Source organism: Monodon monoceros, unplaced genomic scaffold, assembly GCF_005190385.1.
Source record: "Monodon monoceros isolate NGI ecotype Baffin Bay Population unplaced genomic scaffold, NGI_Narwhal_1 Super_Scaffold_2, whole genome shotgun sequence".
NCBI lineage: Eukaryota > Metazoa > Chordata > Mammalia > Artiodactyla > Monodontidae > Monodon > Monodon monoceros.
In genome coordinates, this window is record NW_021703776.1 from 6685123 (window position 1) to 6703279 (window position 18157).

At 42.9% G+C, this 18157-nt stretch overlaps 1 protein-coding gene across 3 annotated transcripts in view; it reads left to right on the plus strand.

Moving 5' to 3' along the window:
• The window catches only part of LOC114901241 (up-regulator of cell proliferation), a 91835-nt gene that overhangs the window by 50102 nt on the left and 23576 nt on the right, over positions 1 to 18157 (plus strand). Inside the window, exon 1 of one of the 3 annotated variants that reach the window (XM_029232888.1) lies at positions 8820 to 8864. The exons of the other annotated variants lie outside the window; for them this stretch is intronic. Within the exon in view, the coding sequence (XP_029088721.1) occupies positions 8851 to 8864 (14 nt within the window). The 5' untranslated portion in view covers positions 8820 to 8850. Of the gene's footprint in view, positions 1 to 8819; positions 8865 to 18157 lie in introns of those variants that run through there. 3 annotated transcript variants of the gene reach the window in all.

Here is an 18157-nt window from a genome sequence, read left to right on the forward strand (position 1 = left end):
TAAGTCAGACAGAAAAAGACAAATATTGTATGCTATCACTTACATGTGGAATATAAAAAATAATACAAATGAACCTATATACAAAACAGAAAGAGACTCACAGACATAGGAAAACAAACTGATATTTACCAAAGGGGAAGGGGGGAGTGATAAATTAGGAGTATGGGATTAACAGATACAAACTACTCTACATAGAATAGATAAGCAACAAAGATTTACTGTATACCACAGGGTACTATATTCAATATCTTGTAGTTACCTATAATGGAAAATAATCAGAAAAAATATATTATATATAATATATATATAAATGATTATATATATATAAACGAATCACTTTGCTGTACACCTGAAACTAACACAATACTGTAAATCAAATATATTTCAATTATATATATGACAATATATTTGAGATTTTCTGGACTCTTTATCCTATTCCATTGTCCTATATGCCAGTACTACACTGTTTTGATCATTGTAGATTTGTAGTTAGTTTTCAAATCAGGATGTGTGAGTTCCAATTTTGTACTTTATTTTAAAACGGTTTTGATTATTCAGTGTTCCTTGAGATTCCTTATGAAGTTTAGGATGGATTATTCTATTACTGTAGAAAATGCTTGGAATTTTCATAGGGATTTCATTGAATCTGTAGATTGCTTTGTTAGTACTGACATCTCAATATTAAGATTTCCAATATGAAAATGGGATGTCTTTCCATTTATTTTTTCTTTAATGTTTTTCAATATTGTTTTGTTGTTTTCAGTGTTCACATGTTTTGCCTTTTTGGATAAATTTGTTTCTAAATATTTTTTCTTTTTGATGCTAATATAAACAGAATTGGTTTCTCAATTTCTTTTTAGTTATTACTCATTGTTAGTGTATGGAAATGCAGCTGACCTTTTCTTAACCTCTTGATTGAGTATGATTGTCTTAAAAATGCCGTATATGTCTGATGTATACAACTTGATCAGCTTGGAGATAAGTATACACCTGTGAAATCATCACCACAATCAAGGCCATAAACTTATGCATCACCTCCTAAAGTTTCCTCTCACTCCATTCATTTATTAATTTTATTATTTATTTATTTGTTTACTTATATATTTATCATACTTTTTTTTTTTTGCGGTACGCGGGCCTCTCACTGCTGTGGCCTCTCCCGTTGTGGAGCACAGGCTCTGGACGCGCAGGCTCAGTGGCCGTGGCTCACGGGCCCAGCCACTCCGTGGCATGTGGGATCTTCCGGGACTGGGGCATGAACCCGTGTCCCCTGCATCAGCAGGCGGACTCTCAACCACTGCGCCACCAGGGAAGCCCTATAATACATTTCTTTTTCTTTTGTGGTAACAGCACTTAACGTAAGATCTACTTTCTTTGCAGATTAAGTATACCATATATTATTGTTTACTTAGGTCTTAAGTTGTGTAGCAGATCTCCAGAACCTACTCATTTTGTGTAACTGAAACTTTGTGCCTTTTCACCAACCAACACCTCTTTATTTTTCCCTCTTATCAGCCCCTGGTAACCAATATTCTATGCTCTGGTTCTGAATTTGATTATTTTAAATTCCTCATAAAAGTAGGATAACATAATATTTGTCTTTTTATTTTTATTTTTTTGGCTGCGTCGTGTCTTAGTTGCGGCACGTGGGATCTTTGTTGCAGCATGCTGGATCTTTCATTTTGGCACATGGGCTTCTCTCTAGTTGTGGTGTGCGGGCTTTAGAGAGTGTGGGCTCAGTAGCTGTGGCACACAGGGTCCAGAGTACACGGGCTCAGTAGTTGCAGTGTGTGGGCCTAGTTGCCCCCGCGGCATGTGGGATCTTAGTTCCCTGACCAGGGATCAAACCTGCTTCCCCTGTGTTGGAAGGTGGGTTCTTAACCATTGGACCACCAGGGAAGTCCCAGGATTTGTCTTTCTGTGTCTGGTTATTTCACTTAGCATAACATCCTCCAGTTACATCCAAGTTGTTCCAAATGGCAGGATTTGCTGCTTTTTAAAGGCTAATATTCTGTATTTATATACCACATTTTCTTTGCCCATTCATCTATTGACAGTCATTTAGGCTGTGTCCATATCCTGATTATTGTGAATAATGTTGTAATGAATATGGGAGTTCAGATATCTCTTTGAGACTCTGACTTCAATACTTTTGGATATATACCCAGAAGTGGGATTACTGGATCATAAGGTATTTCTATGTTTAGCTTTTTGAAGAACCTCCATAGGTTTTCCATAGTGGCTACAAAAATTTACATACCCAGCCACAGTATACAAGGCATCCCATTTCTCAATATCCTCACCAACATCCTCACCATCCTTGTTATCTTTTATTTTTAATTTTTTTTGGTAATAGCCATTCTAACAGGTGTGAAGTGATATCTCATTTTTTAATTTATTTGCATTTCCCTGATGAACACCTTCTCATATGCCTGTTTGTATAACAGAAGACATTTGTTTGTCTTCTTCTGGGAAACGTCTATTCAGGTTCTTTGCCCAATTTTTAATGGTTCCTTCTATATTTTGGGTATTAACCTCTTATCAGATATGTCTTTTGCAAATATTTCTTCCATTCCATAGTTTCCCTTTACATTTTGTTATTTATTTCTTTTGCTGTGCAGTAGCTTTTTAGTTTGATATAATTCTGTTTGTCTATTTTTGCTTTTGTTGCCTGAGCTCTTGGTGTCATATCCAATAAATCATCGCAAAGTCCAATATTTTGCTTTTCTCATGTTTTCTTCTAAGAGTTTTATGTATAAAGGTTTCATGTTTATGTCTTCAATGCATTTTGAGTTGATTTTTCTATATGGTGTGAGACAATGATCTAACTTCATTCTTTTGCATGTGTATATCCAGTTTTCCCATCACTGTTTATTGAAGAAACTATCCTTTCCCAATTTTGTATTACTTAGTTTTTGGCTGCACCACCTGGCTTGTGGGATCTTAGTTCCCCAACCAGGGATTGAACCTTGACCCTCAGCAGTGAGAGCACAGAGTCCTAACCACTGGACTGCCAGGGAATTCCCAGTATTCTTGATACATTTCTCGAAGATCAGTTGCCTGTAGATGTGTGGACTTATTTCTGAGCTCTCTACTATGTTCCATTGTTTTATTGCCAGTACCATAGCTTTGTAATATATTTTCAAATCAGGAAGTGTAATGCCTCCCGCTTTGTTCTTCTTGTGTAAAATTGCTTTGGACATACAGGGTCTTTTATGGTTCCAAGTGAATTCTAGGAGTATTTTTCTATTTCTGTAAAGAATGCCATTGGGATTTTGATAGGGATTGCATTGAAACTACAGATCACTTTGGGTAGTATGAATATTTTAACAATATTCTTTCAATCCATGAACATGGGATGTCCTTCCATTTATTTGTGTCTTCTTTAATTTCTTTCATCAATGTTTTATAGTTTTTAGTGTGCAAGTCTTTCACCTCCTTGATTAAGCTTATTCCTAAGTATTTTATTCTTTTTGATGCTATCATAAATGAGATTTTTTTTTTTACTTTCCTTTTTGGATAGGTTTTTATTTGTGTATTGAAATGCAACTGATTTTTATGTTGGCTTTCGTATCCTGCAAATTTACTGAATTCATATATTGGTTCTAACAGTTTTGGGTGGAGTCTTTAGGATGTTCTACATAGAAGATCATGTCATCTGCAAACAGAGATAATTTTACTTCTTCCTTTCTGATTTGGATGCCTTTTTTTCCCCTTCTTATTGCTTAATTGTTCTTTCTAGGACTTATAGCACTATGATGAACAGAAGTGGCAAAAGAGAGCATTCTTGTTTTTGGTGGTTGTTGTTTGTTTGTTTCTGATTTTAGGGAAAAACTTTTAGGCTTTCATCATTGTTTTGGGTTTTTAATATATGACCTTTACCATACTGAAGAAGTTTCCTTCTATTCCCAGTTTTAGTGTATTATGTTGTGAAAGATTGTCGAATTTTGTCAAATTTTTTTTTCTGCATGAATTGAGATGATCATGTGGTGTTTTTCCCTCATCATATTAATGTGATATATTACATTGATAGATTTTCATGTGTTGAAGTATCCTTGCATTCCAGGAATAAATTCACTTGGTTATGATGTATAATCCTTTTCTATGTTTCTGTGTTCTGTTTGCTAGTATTTTGTTGAGGATTTTTGTACCAATATTCATAAGGGATATTGATCTGTAGTTTTCTTATAGTTTCTTTGTCAGGCTTTGGTATCAGGGTAATATTGACCTCATAAAAATCAGAGGTGCTCTTTAACATTTTGGAAGAGTTAGAGAAGTATTTGACTTAGTTCTTCTTTAAATATTTGGTGAAATACACCAGTGAAGCCACCTGGTCCACAGTTTTCTTTGTTGGGAGGTTCCTTGACTACCAACTCCAAGTCATTACTTGTTATAGATTCATTCAGATTTTTTCTTTCTTCATTATCGACTTATAGTTGATAGTGTGTTTCCAGGAAATTATTTTTTTTCATTTAGGTTATCCAGTTGGTTGGTGTACACCTGTTATAATGTTCTTTTAAAATTATTTTTGTTTCTGCAAAATCAGTAGTAATGTCCTCACATTTATTTCTGATTTTAGTAATTTGAGTCTTCCCTCCTTTTTTCTTAGTGAGTTGAGCGAAAGATTTGTTAATTTTGCTGATCTTTTCAAAGAATCAACTTTTTACTTCATTGATTTTTCTCTATTGTTTATCCTCTAGTCTATTTTTTCTCTGCTCTAAACTTTAATGTTTCCTTCATTTTGCTAGCTTTGAGTTTGGTTTGCCTTCATTTTGTTGTTGTTGCTGTTGTTCCTTAAGACGTAGAATTAGGTTATTAATTTGAGATCTTTCTTCATCTTTAACATAGATGTTTACAGGTATAAAATTCTCTCTTAGCCTTGACTTTGCTGCATCACATAAGCTTTGATATATTGTTTTTATTTTTAGCAAGGTATTTTGTAATTTCCCTTATGATTTATTATTTAATCCATTGGATTTTTAAGAGTGTGTTAATTTCCACATATTTGTGAATTTTCTGGTTTTCCTTCTTTTTTGGTATCTAGTTTCATTCCACTGTGATCAGAAAAGTAACTTTGTAGTATCTTTAAAGATCTTTAAAGATGATTTAAGTCTCTTAAAATTTACTAAGACTTGTTTTGTGGCCTAACGTATGGTCTATTCCAAACAATGTACCATGTGCACTTGAGAAGAATGTGTACTCTACTGTTATTGAGTGGAGTGTTCTGTATATGTCTGTGTGGACTGCCATAACAGTAAACAAAGTATGTTGCAGCCACCAAGCCATCAGCCCCTGCAGCCGTCCCAGACTGTGTACCCTGAGGAAATTCAGGATCGTTAAAAACAAGATACTGGCCTTAGATAGTTAAGGTGAATGTCAAAGGAATGATTTCAATGAGTCCGTAGTTTTGCATCTTGCCATACATAGAAAAGTGCTAAATTCATTAACTTGAGATGTCTGGATTTTCTTTAATTAACAGTAATCTTTTGATGTTCCAACTACCTGGTTTTTGTTGCAAAACTTCTATGTATCCTGGTTCCTCCCTTACCCTTTCAGAGCAGCCCCTCAGAGCTATCTGAGAGGCTGTCTTCTGGGCTTAAGTCCTCAGAAAGTCCTAATAAAACACAATTGTCAGCTTTTAGGATGTGCATTTTTTTCAGTTGACATCTGTTAGGTACAATTGACTTGTAGTATTGTTTAGGTTCTCTATTTTCTTATTGATCTTTTGTCTGGTTCTCCTATCTACTATTGAAAATGATTATTGAAGTATTCAACTATTTTTGTGGAATGATTTTTCCCTTCAATTCTGTGAATGTTTGCTTCATTATATTTGGGGCTCTTTTTGATACATACATGTTTATAATTGTCTTGTTGGATTAACTTTTGTTTAATATATAATGTCTTTCTTTATCTCTTGTAAGTTTTTAAACTGAAGTCTATTTTGTCTGAATTAGTATAGCCTACCCAGCTTTCTTTTGGTTAATATTTACAGGGAATATGTTTCCATCCTTTCACTTTCAATCTTCTGTCTTTAGAGCTAAAGTGAGTCTCTTATAGACTGTATATATTTGGATCATTTTTCTAATCCATTCTGCCTATCTCTGCCTTTTGATCAGACAGTTTAATCTATTTACATTTAAAGTAACTACACTTAAGGAAGAACTTACTACTGTCACTTTGCTACTTAATAAAAAAGTCTTACAGTATTTGTCTCTATTACTGCCTTCTTTTGTGTTCAGCTGATTTTTTTTTTGTAATGACATGTTTTACTCTACTACTCCTATACATTTCTGTTTCCCCTTCATGTTATTAATGTCACAAATTATACCTTTATACGTTGTGTGTCCAATAGTATAGATTTATAACTTATAAGTATTTTAATGCATTTGTCCTTTAGGTCCTGTTGGAAATAAAAAAGTGGAGTTGCTACCAAAATTAAAGTAATACTGCCTTTTATATTGCCCATGTATTTCTTTGTCAGATCTTTCCATCTTCATACTGCTTTGAGTTACTGTCTAGCATCCTTTCCTTTCAAACTGAAGGACTACCTTTACCATTTCTTACAGGTCAGGTAGTATACAAATAAGGTCTGCTCTGCTCCCTCCAGTTCAAGGTGACAGGAATGTGGGGACTGGGAAACAGGATGCTACCTTCTCAAGAACAAGACCACTGCCACACTGGGGACGGAGTGGGGCGATGGCAAGTGAAAATGCCACAAAACTTTGCTGTCACTTTTAGGATGGCTTTTTCTTGCTTGAATGTTTGCTTGGTTGCTGTAAACCTTTAACTTTTTTAGAGACGCTACAAAATTAGTTCAGACAGCTTCTGGTTGTTTTCTTCATGTTTCCGTGGGAAAAGGTGAGCTTGGAACTTCCTAGCCTGCCATTTTGCCAAAATACTGTTTTTTAACCTATCAAATTTGCAGTGATAAAGAAACTGTGAAATTTATTGAGACTTTTGGCAAACTGGCACTATCATCAGTGTTGGTGACCGTGCTGGGACAGCAGTCTCTATGTGTGTGTATATATACGTGTGTGTATACGTATACATGTATGTATATATGTAAGTATATGTATATATGTATATTAGTATATGTGTGTTTGTGTGTATAAGTACACAAACACATACAGAGATTATATATGTATCTGAAAAGACTTAAAATACTAGTATCATCTGACTCCTGGGAACTCAGCTTAAGGAAATACTCATGGATGTATATGGGGAGTTTTGGCTATAAGAATATTTACTGTCCACATTCTTTATAATAATGAAACACTGGCAGCAAAATTTTGTCTAATAATAGGGGTTGGTTAAAACATATGATGGTCCACCATGCAGTGAAATGCTACATACCTAGTAAAACTCATATTGAAGAATAATTTCATTGAATTAACACTATTCATTATTTCAAAACATGTCTTAAAACCAACAGCTTATTTTTAAAAAGTATCTGACCTCCCCCACTCCAATGGCAGTCATTACTGCCTTGAATCAGGGCTTTTAGCAGTTGCCCACTCCCCAAACTCTTCCTTAACCCTGGTCCTCTTAGATTTATACCTACTTTGGGTCTCACAAACCCCCGTGGCTTTATCAGCTCACATTTACAGAGCATTATCTTCTGAACTCAAGGCAGCAATTCTGAGATTCCATTTTACTGAAGGAAAGAAGGATGTGATGGATTCCCAGGAGGTTAAGAGGCCATTTACCAGGCAATGTATTAATCACTCTACAAATATTAACTCATTCAGTCCTCAGAGAGAGGAAGGGACCTATTATCCTCATTTTTCAACTGAGGAAACTACAGCCCTGGGAAGCTTCTATCTTGCCTGAGCTTCCAGAGCTGGTAATTGGTAAGAGTTCAGATTGCAACCCAGGTAGTCTGGCTCCAGAGCCAAGGCTTTCAGCCACAGCTTTGCTGTCTCTTGTTCTTATTAGTAGTAAAATTAATAATGATTATTAATAATATTTAATATAACACAGAAATGTGATCAACAGTGGTTTTCATTATCCAGAGCTTTTTAAGTGTTTTTACTTACAAGAGCTCACTTATCTCTGAAAACTCATTTTGCCGAGACAGGAACTGAGGCTCAAGTACCCATCGCTGATGCTGTGAAACCCACCGCAGGAATTACAGACTCATTATTATTGGTAAATAATATAATGTAAAGGATAATAAAAAGTGCCTCCACAGTCCTTAGGGCTTCACAGTGTGATGTGACACACCTTTTACAATGTGTAACCGGCTCTGAGAGGCCAGCAACGCGGGCAAGGCAGCACACCAAGTAAGATATAGCAAAGTTATCGTTTTGCTTACTAATAATAACGCCTCGTCCTCCATAGCTAAAGAAAAGGCTTTTCTTAAGGAAATCAAACTCATACCGCAGGGAGGTGGTGACTTCACCTGGGTCCTGCAGCTGCTTCGTGGCCCCGGGGCAGTTTCTCGGCTGGTGCGGCACCGAAGGCGCCTCCCGGCGAGTCCCGGCCTGCGGGCACCTGGGCACCTGGGCAGGTGGGCGGGTCCGGGCTGCGGGTCGCGGACCGCCCGCGTCCCCGGTGCCAGCCCCGTGCCACCCGCGCCCCCGCCGCCCCCGGGCCGCTCCAGGCCGACCCCGGGCCCCCTCCCCGAGTCTCCACCACCCCGCACGCTCGGAGCCGATACCCGGCCTCACTCTCCTCCGGCTCCGGGCCCACTCACACCCGTCTCCTGCTGACCCGAGGCCCTCCCCGCGCCCCCGCCGCCTGGAGCTGCCCGGGCGGGCGGCCGGCGGCCGGTGCGAGGCCCCTCCCCGGCGGAGTCGCTCAGCTCGGAGGAAGCGGAGGCGGCGGCAGCGCCGAGACCTCGCCGCGCTCATGGCGTCGCCCGGGTGAGTGCGGCGCTCGCGGCCGCGCCGGGGTGGGGGGGGGGGGTGCGGGGTGGGGGCTGCGGGCCGCCGCTGGCGGCCTTCCCCGGCCTGCGGCCCCGGACCCCCGCCCGCTCGCCCGCCCGCCAGGCCCCGCGGCCCTCTCCCACCGACCTCGGGCGGAGGCGGCCCGGGCAGGGGCTGGCTGGGGGCGCGGGCTGAGGATCTCGGCTCCGGGGGCGGGCTCCGGGGCCCGGGGCGCGGAGGCCGGCGGTGGGGGGCGGGCGGAGCGGGAGGGCGTGCGGGAGCGGCAGCCCCCCACCTCCCAGCGGCGCCCCCGGCCTGGAGCCGCGGCGTCTGGTGCTCGCCCGGCGTCTGCCGCCCTGCCTTCCGCATCTGTTTTCTCCGCTTGCTCGCGTTGGAGTTGATGCTGGGTTCTCACCGCCGTCGGGATGCAGCCTGGATGTCCCCGAACGTCCGGAGCAGGGGCCGGGGCAGACCCTGCCTCGGCCTGGTCCGGGCCTCCAGCTTGGGCTGGGCCGCGGGGCCGGGTACAGTGGCTGCCCCTGTTCTGACATCACCTCCATTCCACTGTCTTGGTGTGAAAATGTTCTTTCTTTTAGGAAATGATGGTGACCCACTGAGTTTGTAATTTAAAAAAAAAATTTTTTTTGCAAAATAAAACCTCAGCAATTCATTATGATTACTTTTTGTTTTGGTAATTTAGTCGTGAAAGCTGGGAATGACAAGAGTTAATGCAACAGCTACGTTTCACAGAGGAGGAAAATTAGTCTCAAGGTCATTGCTTTAGTTGGTAACAGGCTTCATTTGACTGCTGTCCACCATTCAGTGTGTCTCAGACCTAGTGGTTATGGTAGCAATTCGCTGCACATCCTTGCACATCACAGAGGGCTTTTACTGGTGCACGGGGTGGGGTCGGGGGAATGGTGGGCTGAGAGGCAGAGAAGATGGATATCAGGCCCCTTACAGGTAAGGGAAGTTCACTGGAGTGAACTGGCTCAGTGCAGTGGGCCTTGATGGAGCAAGCTGGGTTTTGACTCCAGCCAAGTCATGGGCATTTCCCATCTACCTGCTGTCTTTCTAGGTTTAGGGAGGAGCAGTCAGAAGTACCCAGTACTTTGAGCTTGTAATTAGAATAAACAGCTCATCCCTCAGAAGGCCAGGCTGTCACCCAGAGGTTCAAGGTCCCACTGGGTTCCTGGCCCTCGTGTCAGGAAAGGGTGAGGCAGGGCACATCGGAGGCAGTAGTGGGTGGCTGAGCCTGTGTGGGGCTGCCGTGAAGCCTTTAAAAAATGATGGTGCATTGGGCATCCCAGCCCACTACATTAAGTCAGAGGCGGACTTAATGCTCAGCTGGTGTGCCCTTCTGTGGGCCAGTAGTCCCTAAACTGTGTCTCTGTGGAAGGTCTTGTAAGTGCAGATTTGATATTTGCAGTCCCGACTATTTTTGAGGGATCTCATGAGTCTGCAGTTGGTACTTATTTCTGAGGGGTACCCATTGCAAAGCTGAGGTCACAGCGTTTTTAGTATACTTTATGTCGTTTCATGGAACGAGCTATGTACTTATTATGGTATATACAAATTTGGGGACAGTCTTCGTCTCCATATGTCCGCAGGCTTTGCTGGTAGACCAGAGTCTAGCCAGGGAGACTTGGTTTCCTAAGCTTCTTTGGCCTCTCCAAGTCAGCAGACATTCAGCCTAGAAGACTAGGTGCTGCAGGAACAAGTCCAGAGATTCAGGGCAGGGATGGGAGGGGAGCCGTGATTTGTGCTGGGCTGTTCACGGAGGAGCCTCCAAATCTGGTGTTCTTTTCTAAGTGACAATTTCCGTAAGAGAGTTGGGAAGGAAAGAAGAAATTCTGACAGTTTTTGAGGAGCTTACCAATGTGCTAGGCCTTATGGAAAAGAAAAGGACAAGAATGAAGGCATCAAAGGAAAAGATATATTTGAGATGACTCACAGCCCAGTGTGTTTGGAATTAAGGAGAGACAAGGCCAGAGATGGAGGCAGGGCCAGATTACAGGACCTGGCCTCCTTTTGTGGGCTTACTGCCCACTGTTCACTGAAGGATATTTGTCATCAGGCTCTTGGGGAATCCATGTGACAGCAGTATGGAAGAGGCGGAGGGGACAGGGGAGATGGAGCTCATCAGCCTGCTACTGCTCTCAGCCTGCTACCGTCTACCCTCTTCTGTGGGCCTCCACTCCTTATGGCCCCCATCTCTTCTTTACTCTGCCTGCTTCTTCATTCTTGGAGTTTCCTTGGGTTCCGTAGCCCATCTCTGCTAATTCCTACCTAGCACACGTTCTCTGCATGATCGCATCCACTTCTGCAGCTTTAAATGTCCAAATCAGAGGTTCTTAACCTGGGGTACACGATTGGGTGGGCTTCCAGGGTCCTGCATTCCCTGAAGCCGTATGCAGCATTGGGGTCCGTGTGCATCTTCCGGGGACCAAGGTCTATAGTCTTCACCATCTGTAGCCTGCCTCGAAGGGCCTCCTAGCCATAACAAATTTACAGTCATCCACCCATACCCACCTAGAGGGATAGCAAACCTAGTTAACTGTGCAAAATATATATTTTTTTCAGATTGTTAATGGTAGATAATTTGAAAAACAAAAAAAGTATAAAACAGAGAATAAAAATCAAGTGTAGTCTGACTTTCTGTAGACCACCACTTGAAACATTTTGGGGTCTTTTAAATTAGGCCATTATTTTTATCAGAGAGACATCCTTACAGATACAACTAGAGTCCCCCCCCCCCGGCTACCCGCCAACCTCCCTGCCTATCTTAGTTAGGCAGGTGTCCCGACAGACATTTTCTATTGCATTTACATGTTATGTTTGTTCTTTGCCCTGTTTTTCCCCCAGATTTTTAAATTGATTATTTTACACATAACGTAAAATTTGCCACCTTAAACACTTATTTGCGCCTTTTTTACGTAAATGGACTCATACTGTTCTGCAGCCTGCTTTATTCACCCAGCAATATGCTTTGAAATGCTTTTCATGTGAGAACAACGAACAGATCTACCTAAAACTTGGCATTTATATAATATTCTGGGTCATGGTTATGTTACTTAGTTAAGAATGTTTTCAGTTTTCTTTGTAAGATAATGCTGCACACTTGGTGTCTCCCTCTGGACACGCACAAGTGGTTTTCTGAAGTAGATACAAAGAACTGTGGTCAGAGGGCCAGCCCATTCTTTTAGCTCATACTACCAAAGTATGCTTATTAATGACTGTACCACCTTCCCCTTCCACCACCATATTTTAAGGGCTCTCTCCACCTCCCAACATGTGATGACATCAGACTTTAAAAGTTTTGCCTGTCTGGTAGAATTATTGAGTCGAGAAATAGGAAGCTAATGGCATCTTTATTCACCCCATGTTCAAAGATAGAAACTTCCTCCCTGACTCCTATATTCCTTCAGAAATAGTCAGTCCTCACTTCTTTGATCCGGTTGTGAACATCGAATTCTAACCATCCACATCCTTAAGTAAACTCTTACCTTCAGGTTTTTGTTTCAGAAAATGTGGTCACTGTGGCACTTAAGTAGTCTCTGCACTGGGCCAGGAGTGATGTAATGAGACCTGTCCTGGAGTCAAAGTATGGGAGGCAAGGAGCCCCACCAAGCACCTCAGCTGCCTTCCTGGCCACTCCCTCAGGATTCATCTCCCCTGGAACTGAAAGCACTCCCATTAACATCCACTGGACATTTAAAAGTACCCCGGACTTAACTTCAACCTTTCGTCTTCCCTGTCCAGGAAGATTCTCTCCCAACACCAACATTGTGTGGGGAAGGAAAGGATCCTGGGCTTCCCCTTCTGGGAAGGGCTCAGCTTTCCCGCTGAAGCCTAGCCTGGTCCAAATGGGCCACGAGAGCTCCAAGCTTTTCACAGTGGGTGGAGGATGGGTCCTCCAGCCAGGCCAGGGGTAGGGAGGAAGAGGCCCACAGATCACACAGTGGGGAGGAGACACTGAGCAAGTCGGGCAAGGTATGTAACTGCTCCTGGGTGAGGTCCAGCCGGGAGCCCTTGGCCTCTGCTCAGGAGCTGCTGTGGCTTCCAGAGAACACACATGGCTTTGCCAGCGGGATGCAGGCTCTGCTCTTCCCCAGTAGATCTGGGGTTGCCCAGTGAGCCAGCAACCACCCCAGTGTGTCCCCACTGGAGAAAACGAGAGAACTGGGAGGGGTGTTGTAGCTGAACCATCCCTGGCTCTGCAGAGCAGCTCACCAAAGCCCACTTACCTCCTTGTAGGTGGCAGATGTGCCACTGCGTCATCAGATGGAGTGCCGTGTGGCGAACCTGGCCCCCAGCTCAAGGAGAGCCTCTTCTTATCCACAGCCAGGAGCCCCTGGCAGGGGCTTTCCAGCCCAAGGGAATGTTCTTTTAAATTTAGATCCCGCCTGCTTCCAGAGAGTGTATTGTTAGGCCCTGTTCTAAGCGCTTTTGCTTATAATATGTTATTGAATCTTCGCGACAACGCTATAGTAAGTACTGTTATTATCCGTATTGTATGGGTGAGGAAATTGAGGCCCACCCAAGCAGTTTAAGTTAGAACTTGATGCAAAATGACCCCATTATGAATAGTCGGTTTAAATTTGGTTACTGAGGCACAACAAAAATGTTGGACTCAGTACTTTGTTCTGATCTCAAAGCACTTGCACTGTCTCTCCGGCACGCTCGGGATGAAACTGAAGCAAGAATGTGTTCACTTGGTTTGTCTGTATTAGCAGAGTGGTTGTACTTTCAGTTATGCTTTTACGAAATATGGCTGAATGTGGAATAACTTAGACGCGCTCTTTCTTTTAAAGAAGAATTCTCTCCGGGAGGCTATATATTCTGGGCGAGACCACCTGCATGTAGTTCAGAAGTGGTGGTTCTGTCCCAGATTCTCCGCATTGTAACTTTTTATAAAATTGTTAGTTGCCTTACTTTTAAAAACAAGTAATATATGCATATGGTAAAAAGTTCAAAAGGTATAAGAGGAACATAAATGAAATCTCAGGCACCTTGCCCCCTGTTCCTGTCCGAGAAACTGGCATCCTCCTTAGAGAAGCATCCTCCCGGGAGGCAGGGCACAGTGTGGATTGGTGTCCTCCTCCTTGTTCTGTTTTAAACCCAGAATGCCTTTTGGAGATGTCTTTTGTTACTTTGTTTCTGTTTAGATTCTTGGTTCCTTCTCATGGACTTGTAGATCTTTGTACATTGAGAAAACTGACTTTCATTGTTTGTGTTACAAATGCTTTTCCTTTGTTATTTACCTTTTGACTGTATGAAGCCTTCCCTGCTCTGAGATCTTTGTTTTAAGTCTTTAATATCTCTTTCAGTGCATTTTTGGTTTCATTTTCTAATTTACCTCTTAGATCCAGGTCGTTTTCATTTTGGTGAAAGGAGTAGTAGGGATTTACCTTTATTTTTTCCATGTTGTTGTAATTGAATAATCACCAGATGCTTAGAGCTGCCTGGATCAGGGACAAAATTCCCACCTGTATTTGGGCCTGTTTCTGGGCTCTTCTTTTACTGAACTCTGTCTATTCATGAACCAGCGCTACAGCCTTAACTTACTTACTTGTGGCTTGTACTATGTTTTACTGTCTCGCAGGTTTTGTCCGCCTTCATTCCTGTTCTTTTTCAGAATTTTCCTGATTATTATTGCACAAATATTTCTGAATAGAATCAGCTCCTCTGTTTTCAAACCTAAATTCACTTATTGGTTAATTTAGGGAGAATCGACTTTAAAATTATAGTGAAACTTTCTTTCCCCAAAGGATATGGCTTTTCATTTGTCCAAGTCTTTTATATTCTTTAGTATTTAGAAATTCTTTTCATATAGATGTTGCACATTTATATGTGTATTCTTAAAGTTTTTCTTGTTGTTACTCTAAATGGGAGTCTTCCTTTCACATCGCTAAACTTGTTTGTATATAAGAAGGCAATTGGGTTTTTTTTTTTTTTAACATCTTTATTGGGGTACAATTGCTTTACAATGGTGTGTTAGTTTCTGCTCTAGGCAATGGGGTTTTTAAAAAAAATGTTTTGTATGTCCCCAGCTTACTGAATTCTCTCATTGCTCACAGCAGTTTTCCAGTTGATCTCTTAGTTTTTCCACATCACCATTTCTTTCTGTTATCATGGATAAATATAGCAAGGTGCTTCTGCCTTTGTTGTGGGCAGACTGTGTGTCTGAAGGAAGGGAGCCAACAGTGGTCTTTTGGATACATTGTGGAGCGCTGCCTTCCCTAAGCGGCCCCAGCCCTTTGCGGCCCCTGTGCCGCTCGGCATCTCCACGGAGGTCGTCCACGGGTCTTGGGCCACAACACGAGCACTAGCTTGCTCGGGGTCCCATCATGCGCATCCACAGACTTCCTGTTCGAGACAGAGGCAGCTCTACTGAACCTGAGCATTTGGAGGTTTCCTGGACTGTCTTTCTCACACACTCTGTCCAGTCCTTCACAGAGACTTTCAGAACCCAGCCCTGTGTTGTCGCCTCTGGTGCTGCCACCCAGGTCTGATCTTTGTCATCTCTAATCTGTTCTCAACATCAAACAGACATGTCGACTTGCATGCAGCCCATTCTCCAGAATAAAAGCCAGAAAGTTCGGTCTTACCCGGCCTCTTCTACCGCCTGCGTCCCGCTCACTCCATAACAGCTGCACCGGCCCCCCCCCCCCCCCCGCCCGCCCCGATCCCTGAGCCCCTTCGGGCCTGCATGGCACCTGGAACGCTCTCCCCAGGGGGCCGTGTGGCTTATGCCCTCCTCTCCTACCAAGCCTGCCCTTGCATGTCCCCTTCTCCGGGAGGCCCACCCTGACCTAATTACAGCAGTCTGTGCCCCCATTCACCACATGCCCGGTACCCTGATCCTAGTCTACACTTTCTTTCTTTCTTCCAGAGCACTTAACACCTCCCAGTGTATCTTCTATTTAAAACTTTCAAAAATTGTTTCTTGTCAGTTTCCCCCCCGCCTCACTGAATGTAAGCTAAGAGCAGAGACATTTATGTCCTTCGCCAATATATCCCAAACTCCTAGAAAAGTTCCTAGCGGGAAATAAATGTGCGGATAAATCCAAGAGAACACTGCTTTATATAAACTTGCTTCACATGTGTAAATATCTCTGGGTCCCTATAGCAACCTGATTAGGTGTGCAGGACAGGGGTGGCCAGCTTTGTTTTAAAGATTAACATACCTGTATTTTGTAGAGTTCATATAATGAGTGTTCATAGTATCTCTCCAGCCTAACCCTAGTATAAACTCCTGGAGGACTGGGGCAGCATTTTAGAGCTGTTTCCTCTTGTATGGTGAATCTACATGGCACGAACCTGGGACAAAGACCTGTTGCTCATTACACTGATTCTCTCCTTGCAACACTCTTAGGTTGGGGTGTGGCAATGATTATTGCCCCAGGATCCTGCTGGAGGGGTAACAGCAGTAGGCAGGACACCTTTGCCTGACATATGAGGGGTGTGTCCTTTCCCAGTGTGCTGCCTCTCCTGCCTTCAGGAAATTCTAGGTGCATAAAAGCAGGACTGCAGCGGGTCCCTCTGCCACGCTTCCTGCATGTGCCAGCACGTTTCAGGGACTAAATGCCAGGCTTCACGGTGCTTGTCTATTACCTGTGTTATAATAACTGGCATCTACTTGTCCTCATGTGCTGTTTGATGGAAACCTTTCATGTATGTTTTCTCAGCCAGTCCCCACTGCTGCACAGTGAGTTTTAAACTTTTCAGAGCACGTGGTCACCTTGCAGAGGTGGGATGGCCCCTAGTTTTGGCTTCGATATTGTGGATGAATTGTGTTCCCTCCAAACCATATGTTGAAGTCCTAACCCCTAGTACTTGTCAATGTGATCTTTTTTGGAAATAGGTTCTTTGCAGATGTGATTACTCAATATAAGGTTGCACTTGCACTGGGTTAGGGTGGGCCCAAATCTAGTGACTGGTGCCCTTAAAAGAGGCAGAGAAGAGACACAGACATGGGACTTCCCTGGTGGTCCAGTGGTAAAGAATCTGCCTTCCAATTCAGGGGACGTGGGCTCGATCCCTGGTCGGGGAACTAAGATCCCACATCCCGCGGGGCAGCTAAGCCCGCGTGCCACAACTACTGAGCCCATGTGCCTCAACTAGAGAGCCCGTGTGCCGCAAACTACAGAGCCCACACGCTCTGAAGCCCATGCGCCACAACTAGAGAGAAGCTCATGCGCTGCAACAAAGAGCCTGCACGCCACAACAAAAAGATCCCGCGTGCCGCAACGAAGATCCCGCGTGCCACAACGAAGACCCAATGCAGCCAAAAAAATAAATAAATAAAAATATTTTCAAAAAGAGTGATATGTGGACACATACAGGGGAGAACCCATGTCAAGAGAGGCAGAAACTAATACAGCTGTCAAGAGCCACACATACATTGTCTTCATTTGGTAGGGATGCTATAACAAAGTACCACAAACTGGGAGGCTTAAAGAAAACAGAAATCTTTTTTTCACAGTTCTGGATGCCAGGTGTCTGAAACTAAGGTGTCAGCAGAGTTGGTTCCTTTTGGAGGCTCTGAGGGAGAGTCTATCCCAAGCCTCTCTCCTACCCTTTGGTGGCTGCCAGCAATCCTCGGTGTTCCTTGGATTGTAGATGCATCATTCCAATCTCCACTTCCATCGTCACATATTTTTCTCCCTGTGTATCCAAATTTTCCTCTTATAAGAATACCATTCATTGCATTAGGGGCTCACCCTACCCCTGTATGACATGATCTTAATTTAACTAATTAGATCTGCAAAGACCTTATTCCAAATAAGGTCCCATTCATAGTAGGGAGTTAGGACCTGAACATATGTTATGGGGAAACACAGTTCAACCCACCAAGAGGGTTTGAAAAAGTTTATTACTAATTTAGTGAGGCTTTCTGGGTAGAGCAACTGGCCTCAGGTTTTGTTTTGTTTTTTGTTTTGTTTGGGGTGTTGTAATGGGGTGAAGGTCCCTAGCTAACACCAAAGAAAGGAGCCCTCAGGCTCTCTTGTCTGCTGGCCCAGATGTGGGGCAGGTCAGGAAGGGGAAGATCTTGAAAGCTATTAGCATCAAACAGCAAAAATTGGGTCAAACTATTATCCAAAGTTATTAATAATATACTGTCAACTACATTACGGTAAGCAACTGCTCCATATTTAGTCTCCTTTTGTTAGATTTTCTATGCCGTCTTGTTTTATTGGCGCCACCCAACGAAGGAGCCAGGTTTGTTGCTAGTAATTAGCCCTGCTCGCAAGGTTTGGACAGTTTATTCTTGGCCTTGAGGGGCA